This window comes from Miniopterus schreibersii (genome assembly GCF_964146895.1).
Source record: "Miniopterus schreibersii genome assembly, chromosome: 4".
Taxonomy (NCBI): Eukaryota; Metazoa; Chordata; class Mammalia; order Chiroptera; family Miniopteridae; genus Miniopterus; species Miniopterus schreibersii.
This window is the reverse complement of record NC_138105.1, coordinates 62,343,952-62,363,214: the sequence shown is the minus strand read 5'-3', so window position 1 is coordinate 62,363,214 and position 19,263 is coordinate 62,343,952. Positions and strand designations below refer to the sequence as shown.

General features: G+C 48.5%; 1 protein-coding gene across 3 annotated transcripts in view; it reads right to left on the bottom strand.

The window, feature by feature from the left end:
- The window catches only part of SCARA5 (scavenger receptor class A member 5), a 96,951-nt gene that overhangs the window by 23,578 nt on the left and 54,110 nt on the right, over positions 1-19,263 (bottom strand). For all 3 annotated transcript variants that reach the window (XM_081135675.1, XM_081135676.1, XM_081135677.1), the window contains exons 4-5: positions 10,805-11,479; positions 1,300-1,380 (exon numbers count right to left, since the gene is read on the bottom strand). In XM_081135675.1, coding sequence (XP_080991801.1) covers positions 1,300-1,380; positions 10,805-11,479 — 756 coding nt within the window. The remainder of the gene's footprint in view (positions 1-1,299; positions 1,381-10,804; positions 11,480-19,263) is intronic.

Below are 19,263 nucleotides of genomic sequence, written 5' to 3'. Positions count from 1 at the left end.
TGGAAAAACCTGTCTCCCACTAATTATTTCTCTAGAGTTAATTTCAAATGGCTGGAAGAGGGCAGGTGGTCCCAAGAGGGTGGCAGGACCTCAGAGAAGGGCTTAATTTTTTTTTTTCCTTCCTAACACAATGCTCTTAGAGTCCAATGGCCCTGATGCCACAGAATGCGACTCTACTGCAGGATGTGCCCAGGGCTCCCCATCCTATAATTTACTAAAGCTGGAAAAGGGGTGCCGCAGCACTGGGAGCCCTGGGCATCCCCAATTTTGAGCGTAGGGAGCTCCCTTGAGAGGAGGAGGCAGGGCGTGGAGGCCAGGCCATGGGCTCTCCCTCCACCAGCCCTGCCTCCACTCCTGCTTGCAACTTCCTTAGAGATTTAGAAAGGAGATGGTTTGGAGGTATGATTCCTGGTATAAATAAGCAGACACCTTTCCCCAGACAAACTCCTTTTCTTATGTTATGCAGAAGATTTTACACTCTCCTAGAAAAATGTTGCTCACAGTAGAGGCTCAGGAATGGACAGACTGGGACTCAAAGTTTGATAAAGTAATGGAACAGGAACTTCTGAGACAATAAGACTAAGAACATACAGCACATCCTTGAATAACATCACTTCATTCAATGTCATTTCGTTATAACATTGACAGGATGCCGTAGGAACTTAATGCATTTATATCAATTAGCCTATGGTGAAATTGGTTCAGTATACGTTGCTTCACTTAAAATCACAGAACCCATTGATGACATTAAGTGATGACTTACTGTATTCTCTCCAGAAGGCCAGAAAGCACCCTCCCTACCAGCCACTGGATCTCCAGAGCTGTCACTAGTGTACGTAGCAGGAGAGAGAGAGAGGTAGGAGAGGAGCAGGTGTTTATTGACCTGCGCAGGTTCAGCAGGAGGTGGGGGTGTCAGGTGCCTGGTGATTCATTGAGGGGGCACCGCATCATTGGAGGGTTGGTCTGGATCGCAGAACACCCTCAATTCCTTCTGAAGGCCCTGATTACATGGACCCTGACTCCTGGGGTGGAAAGTGGCTTCAGGGAGCTGTGAGCCTCTCATGTACCCTTTTCCTTCAAATCCTGGTATTTTCTATGAAAAAATATTTGCTCTGTCCTATTGTTACACCAATAACCTATCAGTCTCTTAACAGAACAGACCATTTGAGGCTGAGTTGATTGTGCACTCTCCCAGGGAGCCCCGCAACAAATACCAATGAGAAAGGACAGGTCAGGAATGGATAGGGAGCCCCTCCCCTTCCTATATGCGCAGGTGCCCCCCAGGGGCTTCCCCATTACCTCGAAGTCCAGGTAATCCAGGGATTCCAGGCTCGCCTTCCTTCCCTTCATCGCCTTGATCACCTTTGGGGCCTGGTGGTCCTGAAACGGTTTCAAACAGCACCAAGATTAAAGGGTGGCTTCTGGAACAGGCCCCCTACAGAGGAAACATAAACTCCCTGCTGAAAAGAGAAAGGGTCAGCATGATGCTTTTGAAGGGTCCAGAGCTCCACCTTGCCCAGTCTTGCAGGTGTGGGTGGGGGAATCAGAGAAAACTTCCTGGAAGAAGTAACATCCAAAATAAAATTTCAAGGCAGAACAGAAAGTGGCTAAGTAAAAGAAGGAGGGGTGTGTGTGTGAGGAACTGAATGTCTTTGCCCCCCAAATGCATATGTTGAAGCCCTGACCCTCAGTGTGATGGCATTAGGAGATGGGGCTTTTGGGAAGTGATTAGGGTTAGAGAGGGTGGAGCTCTCACGACGGGATTAGTGCCCTTGTAAGAAGAGACACCAGAGACTCCTCTCACTCCCTCCTTCCTTCTCGCTGGTGAGCATGCTTTCTCTGCCATGTGAGAATACAGCAGGAAGGCGTCCATCTGCAAGCTAGGAACAGGACTCTCATCAGCACCTATCCATGCCAGCACCCCAATCTCAGACTTCCAGCCCCAAAGCTGTGAGAAAGAAATATCTGCTCTTTAAACCACCCAGTCTATGGTGCCTTGTTATAGCAGCCAGAACAGATTAAGTCAGAGTGAAAGGGGGTATTTCCAGGCCGAGGGAACAGTCCCTTTAAGAACTTAAAGATAAGAAGGAGACCTGTGAGCCATGATGAGATTAGAAGTTGGGGGGCACATGATGGGATAAGAAGGGTGAGGAAGTGGAGGGTCCTGGGAGGCCAGGCCTAAGTGCTGGACTTGACCCTGAGGGCACAAGACCCCACAGGAGGGGCTGAGAGAAGAGCATGATCAGGTCTGCGCACAGAAAAGACCACTCAGGCTGCAGTGTTGGAAAAGGGGGGACAGGAGGGGGCTATACCCCAGGTGATAGGTGGCAGAGCCACGAATTAGTGGCGATCGGAAGGGATGTGAGCAGCTGGTTGGAAGTAGAAGAGACAGAACTTGGCTAAACGTAGGAGAAGGTAGGGGAGGCAGCCAGGATCACGTTCAGATTTCTGGCTGAAGCACCTGGATGGGAGAAGGGCTTTCTAATGGTTCCTGAGCAGGGCTTCCCTCCAGGGCGATACTCCAGCGTGGCAGGCATTCTAGCGTCCATGATTGGACCCAGTCTCCACAAGAAAGCTTGGTGGCCTGAGGCCACACAGCCAGCTAGTGAGTGAAGGAGCCACGGTTTCAACTCAGGGCTGTCTGGCCCCCCGTCTGCCTCACTCATGGTGCTAGACATCTCGCCATTCCCAGAACACAGTGACCCTTCCCACCACCGCAGACTGCTGCTCCCAGGCTGGCGAGCCCTGGAGCCCTCCCTGTCCATCTGTCATCACTACCTGCCCCCCACACCCCAGGGGCTGCTCACTGCCACCCTCTTTACCAGACCTTCTCTGATCCATCACTTCTGCTGAAAGTGGGCACGGCCTGTTGGAATGCATGTACTTGGTGCCATGTGACATTTTCCTCACAATGCCTTGTCCTGTAGTCATAGGTGTATGTGTTCTCTTTTTCCTAACCAGTGGCCAGCTCCCTGAGACAGGACTACGTCCTTGACATCCCTGTTCCAGCTGGGAAGGCTCAGATTCTAAGCTCCCCACTCTTGCTGCTTTGTGAGAAAAGTAGAGGAGTGAAGAAAATGGTCAACCATATTTTACAGGGTTGAAGAGTACCCCTCAAAATTCACGTCCACCCAGAACTTCAGAATATGGCCTTACTTGGAAACAGGGTCTTTGCAGATGTAATTAGTTAATATAAGGTCACACCGGAGTAGGGAGGTCCTTAACCCAATGACTGGTGTCCTTATAAGGAGAGAAAGCACAGACAGACACACAGGGAGAATGCCATGTGATGATGGAAGCAGACACTGGAGTGATGTGTCTACAAGCCTTGCAACGCCACGGTTTCTGGCAGCATCGAAGTTAGAAGAGGCCAAGAAGGATCCTCAAGCTTTCAGAGGGAGTATGGCTCTGTGCACCACTTGATTTCAGACCTCCAGCCTCCAGAACTGTGAGAGAATAAACTTCTGTTGTTTTAAGCTACCAGTCTGTGGTACTTTGTTATGGCAGTCCTAGGAAACCAAAACATGTATACTCGCAGCATAGCAGTAGTATCTTGCACAATAAATATTTGATGAATGAATGGGTATATGAGATCAGAGGGTGTTAATACATACAAAACAACCAGGAGGCCAAGATCAAGATGTACTGATACATTCCAAAAGTTGGCACTGTCCTCAGACCCTAACCAAAAGTAGACAGCTGTTTAATAATTCAATGGCACAGGCACAGAGAAAGAGTAATCAACAATTTAAAAATGCACGAGTTACACAAGTCGTTTGAGGACTGGGTTTTGGAGCCCTCTTCCTATTTTCTATGAAGAAAAGCAAAGTCAGACTGGGCCATATTGATCCCAGTTTTCAGGTGACAGAGTTGAGACACAGAACCTGTTTAGAACACAACTAAGATTATAGAGCAAAGGAGACATAGCAAAAAATCAGATCAGCTTCCCAACGCCCATCCCAGCAGCCTCTGGCCAGGGCAGGGCTGAAGAAAGGGGACAGAGAGAGGTCCCTGGGTCTCTGCACTCCTTCAGCTGCCACAGGGGTGGACTCCCTTCCCCTGGCCCCAGCACACCCCAACCCTTTTCACTCTCCTCTGCTCCCTCCACCCCTCCTCACGTGGAACCCAGAGCTCCAGGAATTGAGCAGGTCAAGGCTGCAATGGACCAGACATTCCAATTTGTTCTCTTCACTCCAATGGGTGAGACTCAACATATGGACCTTCCCTAGAGTGATTCTCACAAAGGGAGGACACTGCCCAGCAGAATGACCCTGATGGTGGGGCATCAGGGTGGCAGAGATAATTTAGAAGGTAGGGGTTGATTATGGATACAGAGCCTCTTGAGTTCCAGGTGCTGGTCCTAGAAGATCTAAGTAAAAATTCCTTTCATGGGCATTTGTAGTGATGAGTAAGTAGATTAAATGGTGTAACGGATATAAAAGGGCTTGGTAACTATTGAGAGACAAGGTCATCCTTGACAGTCTGTACCCCACTTTTCACAACCCTTTATCAGAATGATTCTAAGATGACTGCGTGTGAGGATTCTAACCTGCACCTGAAGTCACCCTGTCAAGCTTGGCTGGGTCATTCAGAGAGTCAGGTCTGAAAAACATCCTTCACTTGAACATGGTTTTTAAGACACAAATAAGGGATTAGTGAGGCCTGTACTAAAGATTAATTGGGAAGAAGTTGGGGTGGAAGGGAAAGGCGACTGCCTGTTTCCAAACCTGAGTCACCTCCTTAGGTGGTGCTGGCCCAGCAGACTGAGGAGCCTAAAACGTGGCCAGTCTGAGTCTCATGAGCCAGGCTGCTTAGTGCTCTGTGGAATAAAACGCCTCTTCAAGTCATTGCTGCTCATGTGTAATGCACTCCTGGGACCCCACTTTTTATCATTTGCTCAGGAATCCAGGCTAAAAGTCTTGAGCTTGCTTTGTCACTCCTGCCTTTGCTCTGCCTTCTGAGGCTGTTACTCTTCAAGGCTCGTCCTTGAGGAGATTCCCACATCTGTCTCTCTCTCTCCTTCCTCATGGGCACCAGGCTCGTTGGGTCCTCCTGGCCTCGCTCCCAGCCTTTTGTGAGACCTTTGTCTCCACGTTCTCTCTGCAACCCTGTTCATGCTCATTCTGTTCATTAATCTCATCAAATCAAATGACCTCGGTACCCCACAGGTCACTCCCAACTGATCCATGCTTCTGCACACCTACAGTCTGATGCTTCTGGACACAAACTTTCTCCCACCTCAGCAAAAATATTCTCCTCACGATGCCCCCCAATCCTTTCCTTTCTAAGCGTCCTGTCCCTCTTAGCCCTGGAGCTCACCTTTACGCACACCCTTCTGGTCTCTTAGGGCACGAGAGCAGAGCCCCCACATTTCAGAGCTGGAAAGAACACCAGACACTACTGTGCACAAGCTCCCCACGGGGGCAGCTTGGAGCCTGGCCAGGTCATCCTGTGCTCACTCGCTGGGCACAGCCACTCACCTCCAACAGTGGTCTCCAAAGAGGACTGGTCTTTCTATAGGGCTAGAGCTCCCCTCTCTGTGGCCCTGTGCCTCACATAGCACCTGGCACACAGCAGGGACTCAAGAATGGCTTCTGGACAGTCATAAAAGCCATTTCAGTATCCATGGTCCCAATAGTACCCAGATAAGCCTTTTAACTTCTCAACTTTATACATGTCACTTTTCTACCCCTGGAGCAGGCCAGAGCATGGAAGTGAGCTGGGATGAGGAGGAACGGGGTCTATTTCTCCTCAATCATGGAAATGGGCCCAGAGCCCCCTCTACTATGCTTCTGGTCCGCTGCGCCAGCTTCTCCTTCCTGCCTGCCTCCTAGAGGGGCATGGGGAGTGGGACACCTGTGCCTGGGGTCCCCTCTCAGAGCTTGTCCACTCCCCCACACTGCCCCAGGGCCGTTCTGCCCTCACCCAGCTGCCTGTGAGCCACTCCAGCTGGAAGCATCTCCAGAACAAAACAAAGAATATGTGACCCAGCATTTGGGAGAAACACCAGGACTCTTCTGGGAACCAGCCCACAGGGAGGGAAAAGCAGCCTGCTCCCCCTTCCCGGATCCTGGAACTAGCGATGGGGCGGGGGACGTGCGTGTGCCGGAATCTGGACAGCAACCTGCCAAAAACAAGTTCTCATGATAGCTGATAAAGTGGGCCCGACGCCAGCACAGCAGTGACCCAAATCATAATGTAAATACCACCCCAGAAGCATGCTAATTCCGGGGCGGCTCATGGGGGTGGAGCTCCTCTATTAATTACTCCACTTCCATGTCCCTGATGTCGCCGGGACACTGGATTCTCCAGTCCGTGCTATCACCTTCATACTCTTGCATGCTCTCTCACTTCCCTCATCCCCGGCATCCTCTCACCACCCTGGGCATGCAGACGGGAAGGGATTGTCAGCCCCATTTCACCACTGAGGAAACTCGTACCCAGAAGTGCAGGTGGTCCTGCAGGGCCAGTTCTCCTCTGAACCTTAAGGGCAGAGGGGGTGGTGGGTGGGGCTGGATACAAGTGCTAATTTTCACAGTCCGCTCTCCGTTTCCTTCCCAGCAGTCAGACACAGAAGGTGAAAGGACAGAGTGCCACACAGCCCTCCCAGGGAGTCGCTGCCCAGCCCATGCTTCCCAGTCCTCAGTTAGGAGAAACACCATCTCCATGTTGCTCTGATCAGAGATACACAACACCTCCAACACATCCCTCTTCACTCAAGGCCAAAGTCCCAATGTCCAAGGCTGGAAGCCATGGCTCCACAACATTACGCCATCCCTTTATAAACATTTGTTGAACTAGACTCCCTACTAGATGGCGTTTTTCCCCCAAAAAAAGCAACCTGCAGATAAATTTGCTTTGCCAACTTGTTTTCATGAATCAAGGGATGTGTTTTCTAGTTCCAGCTGGGCCACTGCCTCAGGATTTGACTTGGGCAAGTCATTTCCCCTCTCTGAGCCTTAGGGTCCTCAACAAGAGGAATGGACTAGATGATTTTGAAGACCTGTTATGTGATTCTATAAAAGGACCATCTGAATCTGGCTGGAGAGTTCTGCCTTCAGGCCTTTGCTCTCACCTTCCCCCTCCTGCTGTGTCTCCTCTCTCTGGTTACCTTCCCCCATCCTGGTGTGCCTCCTCTCTCTGATCACCTTTCCCCCTCCTGGTGTGCTTCCTCTCTCTGGTTACCTTCCCCATCCTGGTGTGCCTCTTCTCTCTGATCATCTGTTTTCAAAGCCACAGACAGATTTCAACAGACCCGATTAATGCTGAAAACCCTAAGCAGAAAACAGAAAGCATCGCTGTGAATGTATACAAAAGAGAAACTGGAGACAAAATTTATGGAAAACTGTATAACAAAGTGAGAGAATGAAAACCATTTGGGGTCAAGCTCAAGAATAACATAAATAAGCTCATATTTGAAAAATATACATAGCTGAATATTTGTGGATTCCGAGCCAGGAAGAGCAAAGTGTGTGTGTGTGTGTGTGTGTGTAGACTAAGAGGAACTGGAAAAGCTAGGGCAGAAAGGCCATTCTAGACAGCAGTCTAGAAATTCTTTTCTGATAAAAAGCTGGGCTTATCCAAAAGCCTGGGTAGAGCTTTGTCTCAATAAGCTGAATGGTAATTACATTCGAATATGCCTGACAGAATTCTCTTTACTCATACCAGTTGGGTCCCTGGCAACCATGAGAGAGGGAAATGGGAAAGGGAGATCTAGACTTAGTGGTGATCCTGAGAGCCAGAGGGGCTAATTGGTGGTCACCTCTGAAGAGCCAGTAGCCCATCAAGAATGCAAAGCTTGAAGACTGGGAGGCAGGCCTGGGAAGGACTGAAATGAAACTTTTAGTTCAAGAGAATCAAGTGTGAAACTTACTTTAAGAATCAAAGGAAGACTACTTGAAGAACCTTGGCAAATGAATGACCCAGAGCAGTTTCAGTTGGAGCCAAGGAGAGTGGACTTGGAAATCAAAGAACCAGGATGTAAAATATTCAGAGAGGCCCAGGAGGATGTGCCAGAGGAAGCATGGTGATGTCTGTTGACTAGGAGAGGAAGAAACAGGGGAGAGCCTGGGAAGAACTATCCCCTGAGTACAGGAATGGAGCCCAAGAGGCCATGCTCCCTTCTCTCCATGGGGAAGGCAGGATGGTCAGTGACAAGAACATGGTTTCTGAGCCAGAACGGCCCACTTTCAGACCTTGGCTTTGCCACTTGCCAATTGCTTAATAAACAGTAGGGAAGTTATTAATATTTTTCATCCATGAAATGGGGGCAATAATAACCTTTTGCCAAATGAGAGGATTAGTGGTCTTTAATATCTTAGAGAATTTAGAGAATTAATGTAGACAAAATGTCTGGTTCATAGTAGGTCATGATCCGCTGTAGCTGCTATTATTACTAAGTACCTGCTATGGACAGGGGAGGTCAAGGAAAAGCTAAGATCACAGTGGTGTGGATTTGAAAGAAGAAATTCTACCTCCATCCCTCCTGTGATTTCTGAGAGTTGAAACCCAAAATGACCCAGGACAAGAAAACCAACCCTCTGATTGCCCAAGTTTGAGATTTACTGGTTGTTGCACAAACACTTATTGAGTCCTAGTAACATGTATTGCACTGTAAGGCGCTGGGGGATTCAGGGATGAACAGATGGGGGTGGCCTGTGGTGTAGCAGAATGAGCACTGGGCGTTGGGCTAAAAGTCCTGGCTTGGACATTAAGTTATGTACTTAAATGGGTGAATCTCACAGCATTTAAATTATGCCTTATTAAAGCTGTTGAAAACAAAAGTCCTGGGTCGGATCATTACCAGCTGTTGTAGCCCCGAGTAAATCAGCTATTTCCTCCTGGAGCCTCAGTTGTTTTTCTGCAGGAATCCTACCCTACCCTCAATAATGAAACCTGCCTTCCACCAACCTCACAGCTAGTCATGGGGATCCGCTTTTTTTTTTTTTTTTAATACATCTTTATTGATTTCAGAGAGAGGAAAGAAGAGGGAGAGAGATAGAAACATCAATGATGAGAGAGTCATTGATTGAGCCCACAACCAAGGCATGTGCCCTGACCGGGAATTGAACCGCGATCACCTGGATCCTAGGTCGACGCTCAACAGCTGAGCCACACCCGGATGGGCGGGATCCGCTTTAAAATAAAATAATGTACCACCAAACACTCTGTGAACTGGAAAATACTATGCAAACAGGAGGCCCCATCATTACTATTTTCTGCTCTGATCAACGTAGAAACTCAGAGGAGGGAGACTTGGGTGAGCTGGAGAGGGCAGCAGGGCTCTTGGAGCAGGGGATGGAGTGAGATCTGAAGGATTTGGGGGAGGAAGAGGAGGAGGAAGGAGGCACTACAGTAGAAGGCACAGCTGCGGCAAAGCCATGGCAGTGGGAAAGGCCGCTGTGTCTCTGGGCCGGTGACAAGACCTATCCCACCGGACTGGATGCTTTACACAGGACAGGGGATGCAAGCTGGCCATCTATGGACCATATATGGCCCCCAGATGTGTTGCATTTGGCCCACAGTGTTAAATAATTAAAAACTTTCTAGAACATTCTGTTTCTGGTTTCTCTTAGAAAATGGGAAGAACTTGTCAATGCCAGCCTGGCCCAAATGGGCTGGACCTGCCATAGCCCCTACCACTCCCCTGACACTGAGGTCACTTTACTCACTGACATGGCTCCACTGGCCCCTGCAGACAGTTCTATTTGCAACCCCTGCATTAGGGGGACAGCTGGAGGAGAAGGCAGGAAGGATAGGCTGGGGACAGGTATGCGATGGAAAGCTCACCCTCTCTGGGATCAGAAGGGCCTCGGTCCAAATCCTGGCACCATGACCTCCCAGCCTGCAACTCTGAATCTCAGTGCCCTTGTTTTTAGAAGACATTATATGAGAGACTCGGCACCGTACCTAACATAGGTGGTGTTCAGCAATGAATTTGGCAGTACTTGGGGATCCATGGTGAGTTCTGAGCTGGGGATGATGCAGGAAAAGTGCATTTCACACAAGCTGCCTCTGACAGCGATGTGCAGAGTGGACAGAAACAGGAAGGCATGGGAGAGAGAGGTGTGGGGACTAGTGACACAGAAGTGGAAGAAGGGAAATTACTTCAGAAGGCTCTAACGTCCGTGAGCCCCAAGCAAGTGTACAAATGAAAGCCTGCACAATTTTTTGCCTTTCTATTTAAGGGGTATAAATGAAACCGACAAATTGTTAAGTAAAATATGTTCTTCTACCTGGCTGAATACAGGGTGGGGCAAAAGTAGGTTTACAGTTGTGAGTACAGAGTTTATTCTTGTATCATTTATTAATTATTGTATTATTTTCCATACAAACAAGTGTAAACTTACTTTTGCCCCACCCTGTATTGTTTTAGGTTCAAATTTGGAATTCCAGCTCCTTGTAGCTCTACCCATTGGAACAGCATGACACGGGAGGAGCACCTCCCTCTTCCCAGCCTGAGCCTGCAGCCTGACCCCCAGCCCCAAGCTCCTGGAGGTCCCAGATGGCACATACAAGCTCTGACTACCCAGTTCCCCATTAGCCACCATTGGCCATTCTCATGCCTAGGGGAGTGGACATCGAGTGCACTCTCTGCGAGACGGGGTGTGCAGGCACAGGCACAGGCCTGGAAATGAGCGTAGGTCATTTGGGCAGAAATTTCCAGGGTCCTGTAGGGCAAGACTTAATAAAGGCGGTATGGGCTCCCAAGGTCAAGTCAGCTTGGGGAGCTAGGGGACTCCCGGGGTACACAGGGAGAGGTCCTGAGCAGGAGGGGCCCAAGCAGGCACTGCGGGCTCCCTACCTTTGGCGAGGGAGATATTCCTCAGAGCGATGGAGTGCTCCCAGTCCTTGAGGCGCAGGTCCTCTGTGATGGTGTTGAGCACGGCCAGCTCCTGCTTGAGCTGCAGCTCCATGCCCATGTGCGCCAGGCGCATGCGGCGCGTGTCCTCGCTGGCGTTGCTCACCAGCACCTGCAGGTCCTGCAGCCGCGTGCTGTGGAGGGCCACGTCGTAGGACAGGCTGTAGTTGAGGCCGCGCAGCGCGCCACCCACGTCGGCCAGCTCCTCGCCCAGGACGCCCACCCTGCGCGCCAGCCCGTCAAGCAGGCCGGCGTGGCGCCGGAGCAGCAGCTGGCTTTGGTTGCTCTCCACCTGCAGCTGGTAGAGCTCCAGCTGCGCGGTGTCGCTCTGCTGGCCCGTGTGGTCGCGCAGCAGGGCCACCGCCTGCTCCGTCTGAACCGCCTGTGCCTGCAGCCCCCACAGAGCGCCCTCCAGCCGCTGCACCACGCCCGCCAGCGCCAGCAGCGAGTCCGACTGGTTCTGGAGCGCGTCCTGCACCTTCCACACCTGCTCGGTCAGGTCCACCTGCAGCGGAGCCTGCAGTAGCCGCAGCTGCAAGTCCCTGAAGCTCTCGTTCAGCCGGTTGACATTGAGAGTCAGCACCTTCAGGTCATCGGGGGAGCTCCGGGGCCTGGACACTGAGAATGAGGAGGGTGAGAAATGAGTGCCACGAGGGAGATCCTAGGGTCCCCAGAGGCAGGCCCAGCCAGAACCTGGCATGCAATAGGTGCTCAGTAAACAACAGATGAAGGGAAAGCAGAGGTGGCTATGGTTAGAAACCAAGCACTGTGCTAAGCCAATGGTCCCCAAACTTGTCCGCCCATTAGAATCACTTGGCCAGTTTTCCCATCTTCAGAAATTGTGCTTGAATTGGTCTGGGTATGACCTGGGCTTTGGAATTTTTAAGAGCCCGAAATAATTCTAAGGTGCAGACTAGTTTGGGAACCACTGTATTCATTTAACTATATGTATGAGGTTGATCCATATGAAATGGTCATTTCTATATGTTGGAAGTGGTCAGATATCAGCCGTTTCATGTGGCTAAGACTACAATACTGTGTGTTGATATCCTCTCAAGTCGAGAAGGCAGGTCTCATTACTGTCCTGTTAAAGTGGCCCACAGTAGCCCAGCAAGTAAGTCGTGGAGCCGGACAACTTGCTTGCTCCAGAACCCGGGTGCTTCCTCACAAGTCTGTTCCAGAACTGCCTGCAAGAACCATGCCTGCAGTAGACTCGGCCAGGATCTGGGCAACACTGCTTATTTCCCGGCCTCCTGAGTTCAGGGTCCCTTTTCCTCTTGCTCACCTACTGCAGCAAGGACCTCTAGATGGGTACACATGCTTTTATATTGATAGCCTCACTTCTCTGCCTCCTCCTACCCTTCTTCTAGATCCTGTATTTCCCTCAGGCAAACACATCATGTCAGAGACTTCCCACCCTTCCTTATGGAGAGGTTTCTTTGTTGTAAGCAGGTATTTCACAATTCTAAGGGGAGGGATGTGCAACTTAAGCACTAGAATCTAGCATCCAGTATCTCCTGGAAGCTCATGGGCTGCACTGGCTCAGATACACTGGGACTGGGATCTCTAGGGATCCTTGCTATCTGTTTGCTGTGTGCTGTCCATAGCTGTCTTCCTTTCTAGTCTGCACACTAGAGAAATGACAACCAGAGTGGGTGGTGGGGCAGAAGAGGCATGGAGGGAATTCTGCCTTGGAAATCTTGAAATAGAGAGAGCCGGAGTACTAGGTATACAGCTTATTCAAACAATAAGGTAAAACAGCATTCTTCCAGAACCTCAGGTTGGGAGGGGAGAAGATTGTTTGTGAGGGTGCTTGGGCCACATGAAGACCAGCATGACAATCCTTCAGTGATGCTTCCAGAAGCAGAAGCAGTTATGGAGGACACTCTGGAGGAGATAAGTCATTTCAGGTTAGATTCAGAGACTCATTGGGCCAGATGGGACCACTGCAACTTTTCTCTCTCCAAGAAGATCATACTGCCAATGGTCACCCAGGCTCTGCTTATAACTGTCCCTCCACCTTTAGTTGGTTCAATTAGAACATCCTGCATTCTATTCACACTTGAAATTTGTCTCCCTATAGTTTTTATCCTATGATCCTGCCTTCTGGGGTCATGTAGGGCTAGCAAAAAATTTTTCTCATAAGGTAGCTATTTAGAATTTCAAAAACAGTTATCATGTCCTTGCTATGTGATAAGTTTCTGGTTTAAAAACTGCAGTTCCTACACTGTTCTCTCATGACTAGGCTCTAAGCTTCCATATATCCTGGCTGCTCTCTTCTGCACATACTCCAGTATGTCAATATCCCTTTATAAAAGGTGGCATTCAATCCAAATGTGGTTTTCCAAGATGTGGACAGACTGGGCAAAGTATGGTGGAAGGATCAGCTCCTTCATTCTGGACATGATACTTCTATTACTGTGGCCAAAATTGAGCTCTGTTTCACTTCATCTGGGTTTTTCAGACTTTCACCATTGGATTTGGGTCTATGCAGTTTTTGGTGAAAATTTTCCCCAATTTACAGATGAAGAAACTGAGGCCAGGAGAGTGTATGTGATCTGTCAATGGCCTGCTTCCTGATTCCTGGTCTGGTGATTCACTCCACTGCTCTGCCACTCTGGAAAGTTAACCAGAGTTGTCAATACAAGTAAAAGTTCTGGGGAAATGGATCCATGACTGAATCACAACCCAAGTAACCACAGGAAATGTCTGCTTAAGAAATTATCATAGGCCGCAATTCGATTTTAAAGCCAGCGTGTGTGTCCAGTATTTGACCCAGATTGGTGGATAAGTTTAGAAAAAGGGCAGTTGGAAAACAGCAAGTCTGATATTGTTGTGCCAGTCTCTGCTCACAGTGTCCCTGGAGTTCAAAGAGAAACTGCAGCGTATCAGAACTAGTGAGAATACTCCGAGTTTTTGTCAATTCTGGTTTTCAAATCGGGATTGTGAGTGACTAAGAGAAACAGTGCAACCTACTTGAATTAAGTCCCAGGACTGATTTAAGGCTCCATTTTCCCAGTCCTACCAGAGGCAGCACTATGAAGTGGCCACTTCCCTTACTCTGACTCTCTTCCAGCTCCCACCAATCCCTCCTTCCCCCTTCAGGTGGTCCCCACACCTGACTGGTACCCTGTGCTCTTGGAGGTCCCTGGCCTTGCCCATAGGCCCCTTCCTCTGAGAACCTACCAGCTCTAGGGCCCTTCTCTCCGTCCAGGAAACTGAACTGAGACTTGCCTACACAGTGATGGCTGACAATCAGCTACCCCTTGTAGGAAAAGGCCAGCAAAGAACAAACAAACTGAAGGAGCTGGGTAGCAAGCTTCCCCAGAATCGCAGAAATCCCCTTGAAAACCGGGGAGACATTTCTGCCAGGAACTGAAAACAGATCCTTATCTTTCTGGGAAGCTTGCCCCCAGGAGAGTTATGGCCTTAAGAACAAATGTGAAGCATTAGCACAAAGCCATTTGTTCTTGCGCATTTTATGGTTTCTGCTGATCACTATCTCTCACACCTGCCTTTCTGTAACTCACAATAAAAATCGCTGGATGGTGGGAGGGTAGTTGCAGCGCCTCCAGAGCCTCAACCCTCTGCATCTCCACCTAAATTCTACATTCTCCGTGTCTCGAGTTTTCTTCGCGTCCCGCGAGCACAACACCCCTTCCTAGAGAGCTCAGTTGGGTCTTTCATTATTGTTTATTGCACAACCAATATAACTATGAATCCAAATAAAAGAAAGAAAAAATTATTCTACAATCCCACAACCTCCAACAAAGCACATTGGTTTCTTTCTGTTTTCTTGCTTTCTTGCTTTCTTTCTTTCAGATTTTTAATTGATTTTTAGAGAGAGAGGAAGGGAGAAGAGAAAGACAGAAGCATCGATCGGCTGCCTCCTGCTTTGCCCCCTCCCAGGGATCGAGCCTGCAACACAGGCATGCGCCCTGACTGGGAATTGAACCAGCAACCTTTTGGTGCACAGGACGACGCCCAACCCACTGAGCCACACTGGCCGAGGCCTGTTTTCATTTTCTAGCTTCATCCATATGCATACCCAATCTTTACAGTTTGATTTCTGGGTGTTTTTTTAAACCTGACTATTTCATAAGCATTTTCCTATCCTTCTGTCTTTTATAATTATAATTTTGATGATTGCATGAGAGTCTATGTAGAGCTGTGTTGTAATTTACCTATTCTCTTACTATGGAATTTTTTTCTATCATGGAAAAGAAATACAGAAAGGTCTCTGCTTCTTTTGAAATTTTTCCTAACCATAAGTTCCCAGAAGTTGGACCTACTGATCTACTATCAAAAAGTATAGACATTTTTATGATTCAAAAACTCTAGCTAAATCACTTTCCAAAAAGTTATACCTACATGATAGAAGTTATGTGTACATTCAGGATTTTGAAATGTGCCAGTTTCAGTGAGACCTCAGTGCACTGAGTATTATAATTTTCATATTGTGAATTTCACAGATATAGAACGGTACCTTGTTATTTTTTTGTAATTGTATTTGTATTTGGGAAGTGGCCTTTTCAAGGCAATGCATTAGCTCAAAGGAATGATATAGACATTTTAGGTACCCAGGCTAATCAGAACAGAAATTATCCGGAGGGGTAAAAACTCTTCCAGCATTAAATCGTGCTGTATAAGCCCAGAGCAGCCTCCCTTTTGGGGGATCACTTACTCACCCCAGAAACGAATGATCTCCTTCTAACAGTCACAGTGTGTTCTCAGCCTACATCACCATGCCACCCACCGTCTTCCCCCTTTAATTTCTTCCAGATGCTTGCTGTTCTCAACAGGGAACAATTTTTTTTTTAGTGTGACTCTCTTAATTCATATTTATGCAAACACTTCATTTATCTCTCTGCCGGGTGTATTTACTTTTAATGTGCTTTAATTATTCTTCAACTTTTATACTTTCACAAAGGGGAAAATAAATCAGAGACTGACAATACTTACTGGAATTTCCTGAACCCTTGCTATGTGCCAGGCACTGTCCTAAGTGCTTTCTCTGTTCCTACATTTAATCCCATAACCACTCTATGAGATAAGTATTATTATTATTATTATTTTCTTATTCCAAATGAAGAAACTGAGGCACACAGAGGTTAAGTAACTCACAAGGTCACACAACCAGGTAGAGGAGACTGACCGAGCCAAGGCAGTTTGGTTCCAGAGCTTCCAGCTCTTAAGCACTATGGGAAACGGCTGAAAGGGTGGAAGGCACAGAACAAAATTTTTAAGAGACACACAAATATCTCATGAGCTATGAAAGTAGTGAGTTCCCCATCATAAGCTTAAGCTGGAGTCAGGTTACTTGGCAGGAATCATGTAAAGATTCAAATTTGGATTCTGATTCAGTATTAATTGCTGACTACTAATTAATGTGTTAATATATATAATTTGTAGTAATAGATGAGTAATGTATTAATGTCGGCCTCAGGCCATGCCCTGGGTTAAGTGGCTTATACACACATATCCCCAGCAGCCTTCTCATCTGCACGGCATCACCTTCCCACCCACACCCTGATCCCGAGTCAGCTTCCTATTCCATAATTGTCCTGCATGTTCATGAAAAAAATAATCATGTGCTGGTTAAGTCAAGGTGCTCCAGATGTGGCTGACCAGAGAGGCCATCTTCCTCAAACACACCGAGCATACCCACGATGCCAGCGAGGCACATCAGTGTTTGGGCTGGGAGGGAGAAAGCAAAGTGTTCTATTTGATGTTTAGTGACATAAACCTGGGGCATTGGTGTTAGTAACCCTTTACATGTGTATGAAAGTTTACATCTACTGCCTCACTTTTCAACATAACTAACTTTGCGACATTGGCAGGGCAAGTACCTATCATAATCTCATTTAAGGGTGAAAACAGAGGTTCAGAGAAGTCAACAGATGGGTCAGAAGCATAAAATAAGGATGGACTGGGTCATCTGTCCCTTAATCCACACTGTACACCCGCTGCTGGGATAGTCAGGCGCATGCTGAACTCCAAAATCTATACAGGGAAGCAGGGCAGGAGATGATATTTATTAAGCACCTACTACATGCCAAACTCAGTCCTAGTCTCTTATTAGAAGTTGCTTCCTTTCCTCCTCTCATCATCTTGTGAAGTGGGAATTACGAAGCCCATTTTCAGATGAAAAAGCTCAAGCAGGTGGCAGAGCATGAAAACGGGCTCAGATGCTCAGAATCTGAAAACCCTGCTGGCCCACCACTCTCCCCCCGTTGCCCCAAACAGCATAGACAAACTCACTCCCCTTTCCTTCCGGGGGGGCACTGGTGGGGTACAGCAGCAGCCACCGGGCAGAGGCCCTGCACCAGCCCTGGAAGCAGGAGGGACTTGTTAGAGGTTTGGGAGAGTATGAAGAAGTGGCATCTGAGAAGTCTGACAGAGGTACCCACTGGGAGGCAGCGGCTAGGACGCTGCCAAGTGTGTTATAGTGCTCATGGGGTCCTCCCAAGCCTGCGGGCAGATAGCCTTGCCATTTTATAGAAGGAAAAAATGAAACCAGAGCAATTAACTAGCTCAAGGCCATCCTGCTAGTAGGAGGTGGACCTGCCTGGCTCTAAGGCCATGCTTATTTCAGTGTCTCACGCGGGCCAGTAACGCTGCAGGAAGGAAGGCCGGCGTCAGAATTCACAGAGCATCACGTGAAGGGCAGGGCGTGGGAACGGATGGGCTGAAATGAAGCTGCAAAGACAGCACCTCAATCAGCACCAAGAAGAAGACAAAGGGGCACGAGGGGCTTCTCGCAGGTGCTCTGCAAACCTGGGCCGACTCCACTGAGATCTGGAGACATGGGACTTTAATCGGAGATTGATGTAAAAGTGGAGCATAATGTTCATTTAGAATTGCACAATAAAGAGGTATACCACCTGCCCCCGTCTCTAGCTGAGCGGAATGTCCCGGACAAACATTTACAAACTGGAGACGGCCTTCTCTGTCTGTGGCCCCATCAGCCCCCGCGCATACACAGGAGGGAGCCGGGAGCTCTCAGCAACTGGATTAGAAGGGGCCCCTTGAAGAAACCAGACAGACTCTCCATCTTTGCACAGGTGGCCTGTGCTTTTTGGTGCCCTGTCAGTCTGGAGCAGGGGTGGGAACCTTTTTTCTGCCAAGGTCCATTTGGATATTTATAACATCATTCGAGAGCCATACAAAATTATCAACTTCAAAATTAGCTATGAAAAAAACTCCTAGATTTATTGAATTTTGAGTCCAGCCTGCGGTTGCCTTGGCAAGGCCACCCCAAATGATTTTGTGGCCCATATGTGGCCCTCGGGCCAGATGTTCCCCACCCCTGGTCTGAAGACTCACCCACAGTGAGTCCCAGGGCCACAAGTTTCACCTGTGTGGGTATGGTATCCTGGATGCCCACCTGCAGTGGCCTTTGTCAGTTCGGAGGCTGTAGGGCTCTCTGAGTGAGCAAGCAAAGGTGGTCAGTCCCAGGTCTTACAGGCAGGGTCCAACAAACAGGCCAAGGACTGCCTGCCCCCAGAAATGGAGGGTTGGCTGCAACCCAGATGCCTATGCTTTACAAACAGACCCTGCCTCTGGCACATCGATGGGCAAAGCTGTGAACTGGAGAATGCACAGAGCACACACTGCCTGGTGGCCAGCTGCCAGCCGTAATATCCACATTAGGATGCCTGGCACAACCTCAGAGGAAGAAAATCCCACTACTATGTTTATTACTTTCCTCAGAGGTGTGGCTCGATCTTCAGTGCTCTTGGCACAAGTGTTCCCTTTGGTGGACCAAGCAGACGGAGTCTTTGATAATTCACAGTGATTATTGTGGGAATGGCATCCAAGATGAATTATAAATCAAAAGGCTCCTATTGAGGAGACTGTCCCCATGATTCCCATTTCAGAGGCTACAGTATTTGAAATCATTCCCAGCAACATCAGGAAACCCAGCATTTCGATAGAGTGCATAAATCTGATAGGGAAGAGAAAAATTCTTTGTGAATTCACAAGTGAAATTGGGAACTTGCTAACTTGGGCACTGTGACTAACACAGTGCCCAACACAGAACCTTGAACCCTGGTAGGTGGTCAATAAAGAGTTGTCAGGTGAATAAGTGAATGACTGAAAATGGAGAGTGTTATGAGGCACAGAAGTGCCTGCATTGCTTCTTAGGAATAGAAGAGCTTGGAATTGTAGAGATGGATAGGCCAGCCCCTGGTCCTGCCTTACACTCTCTCAGCCCACTTTATATCATAGCCAGGGTTACAATGACCAGCTTTGAGTGGGTATAACTGGCAGCCCCTCACTTCATCTAGAGCTTCTGTGATTTCTTGGGATTGTGGGATCCAACTGGACCTCATTCATGCATGGCCTTGACCCTCGAGAAACCCCAGCCTATGTGGGCAGGAACTGGTGGATAAACACTC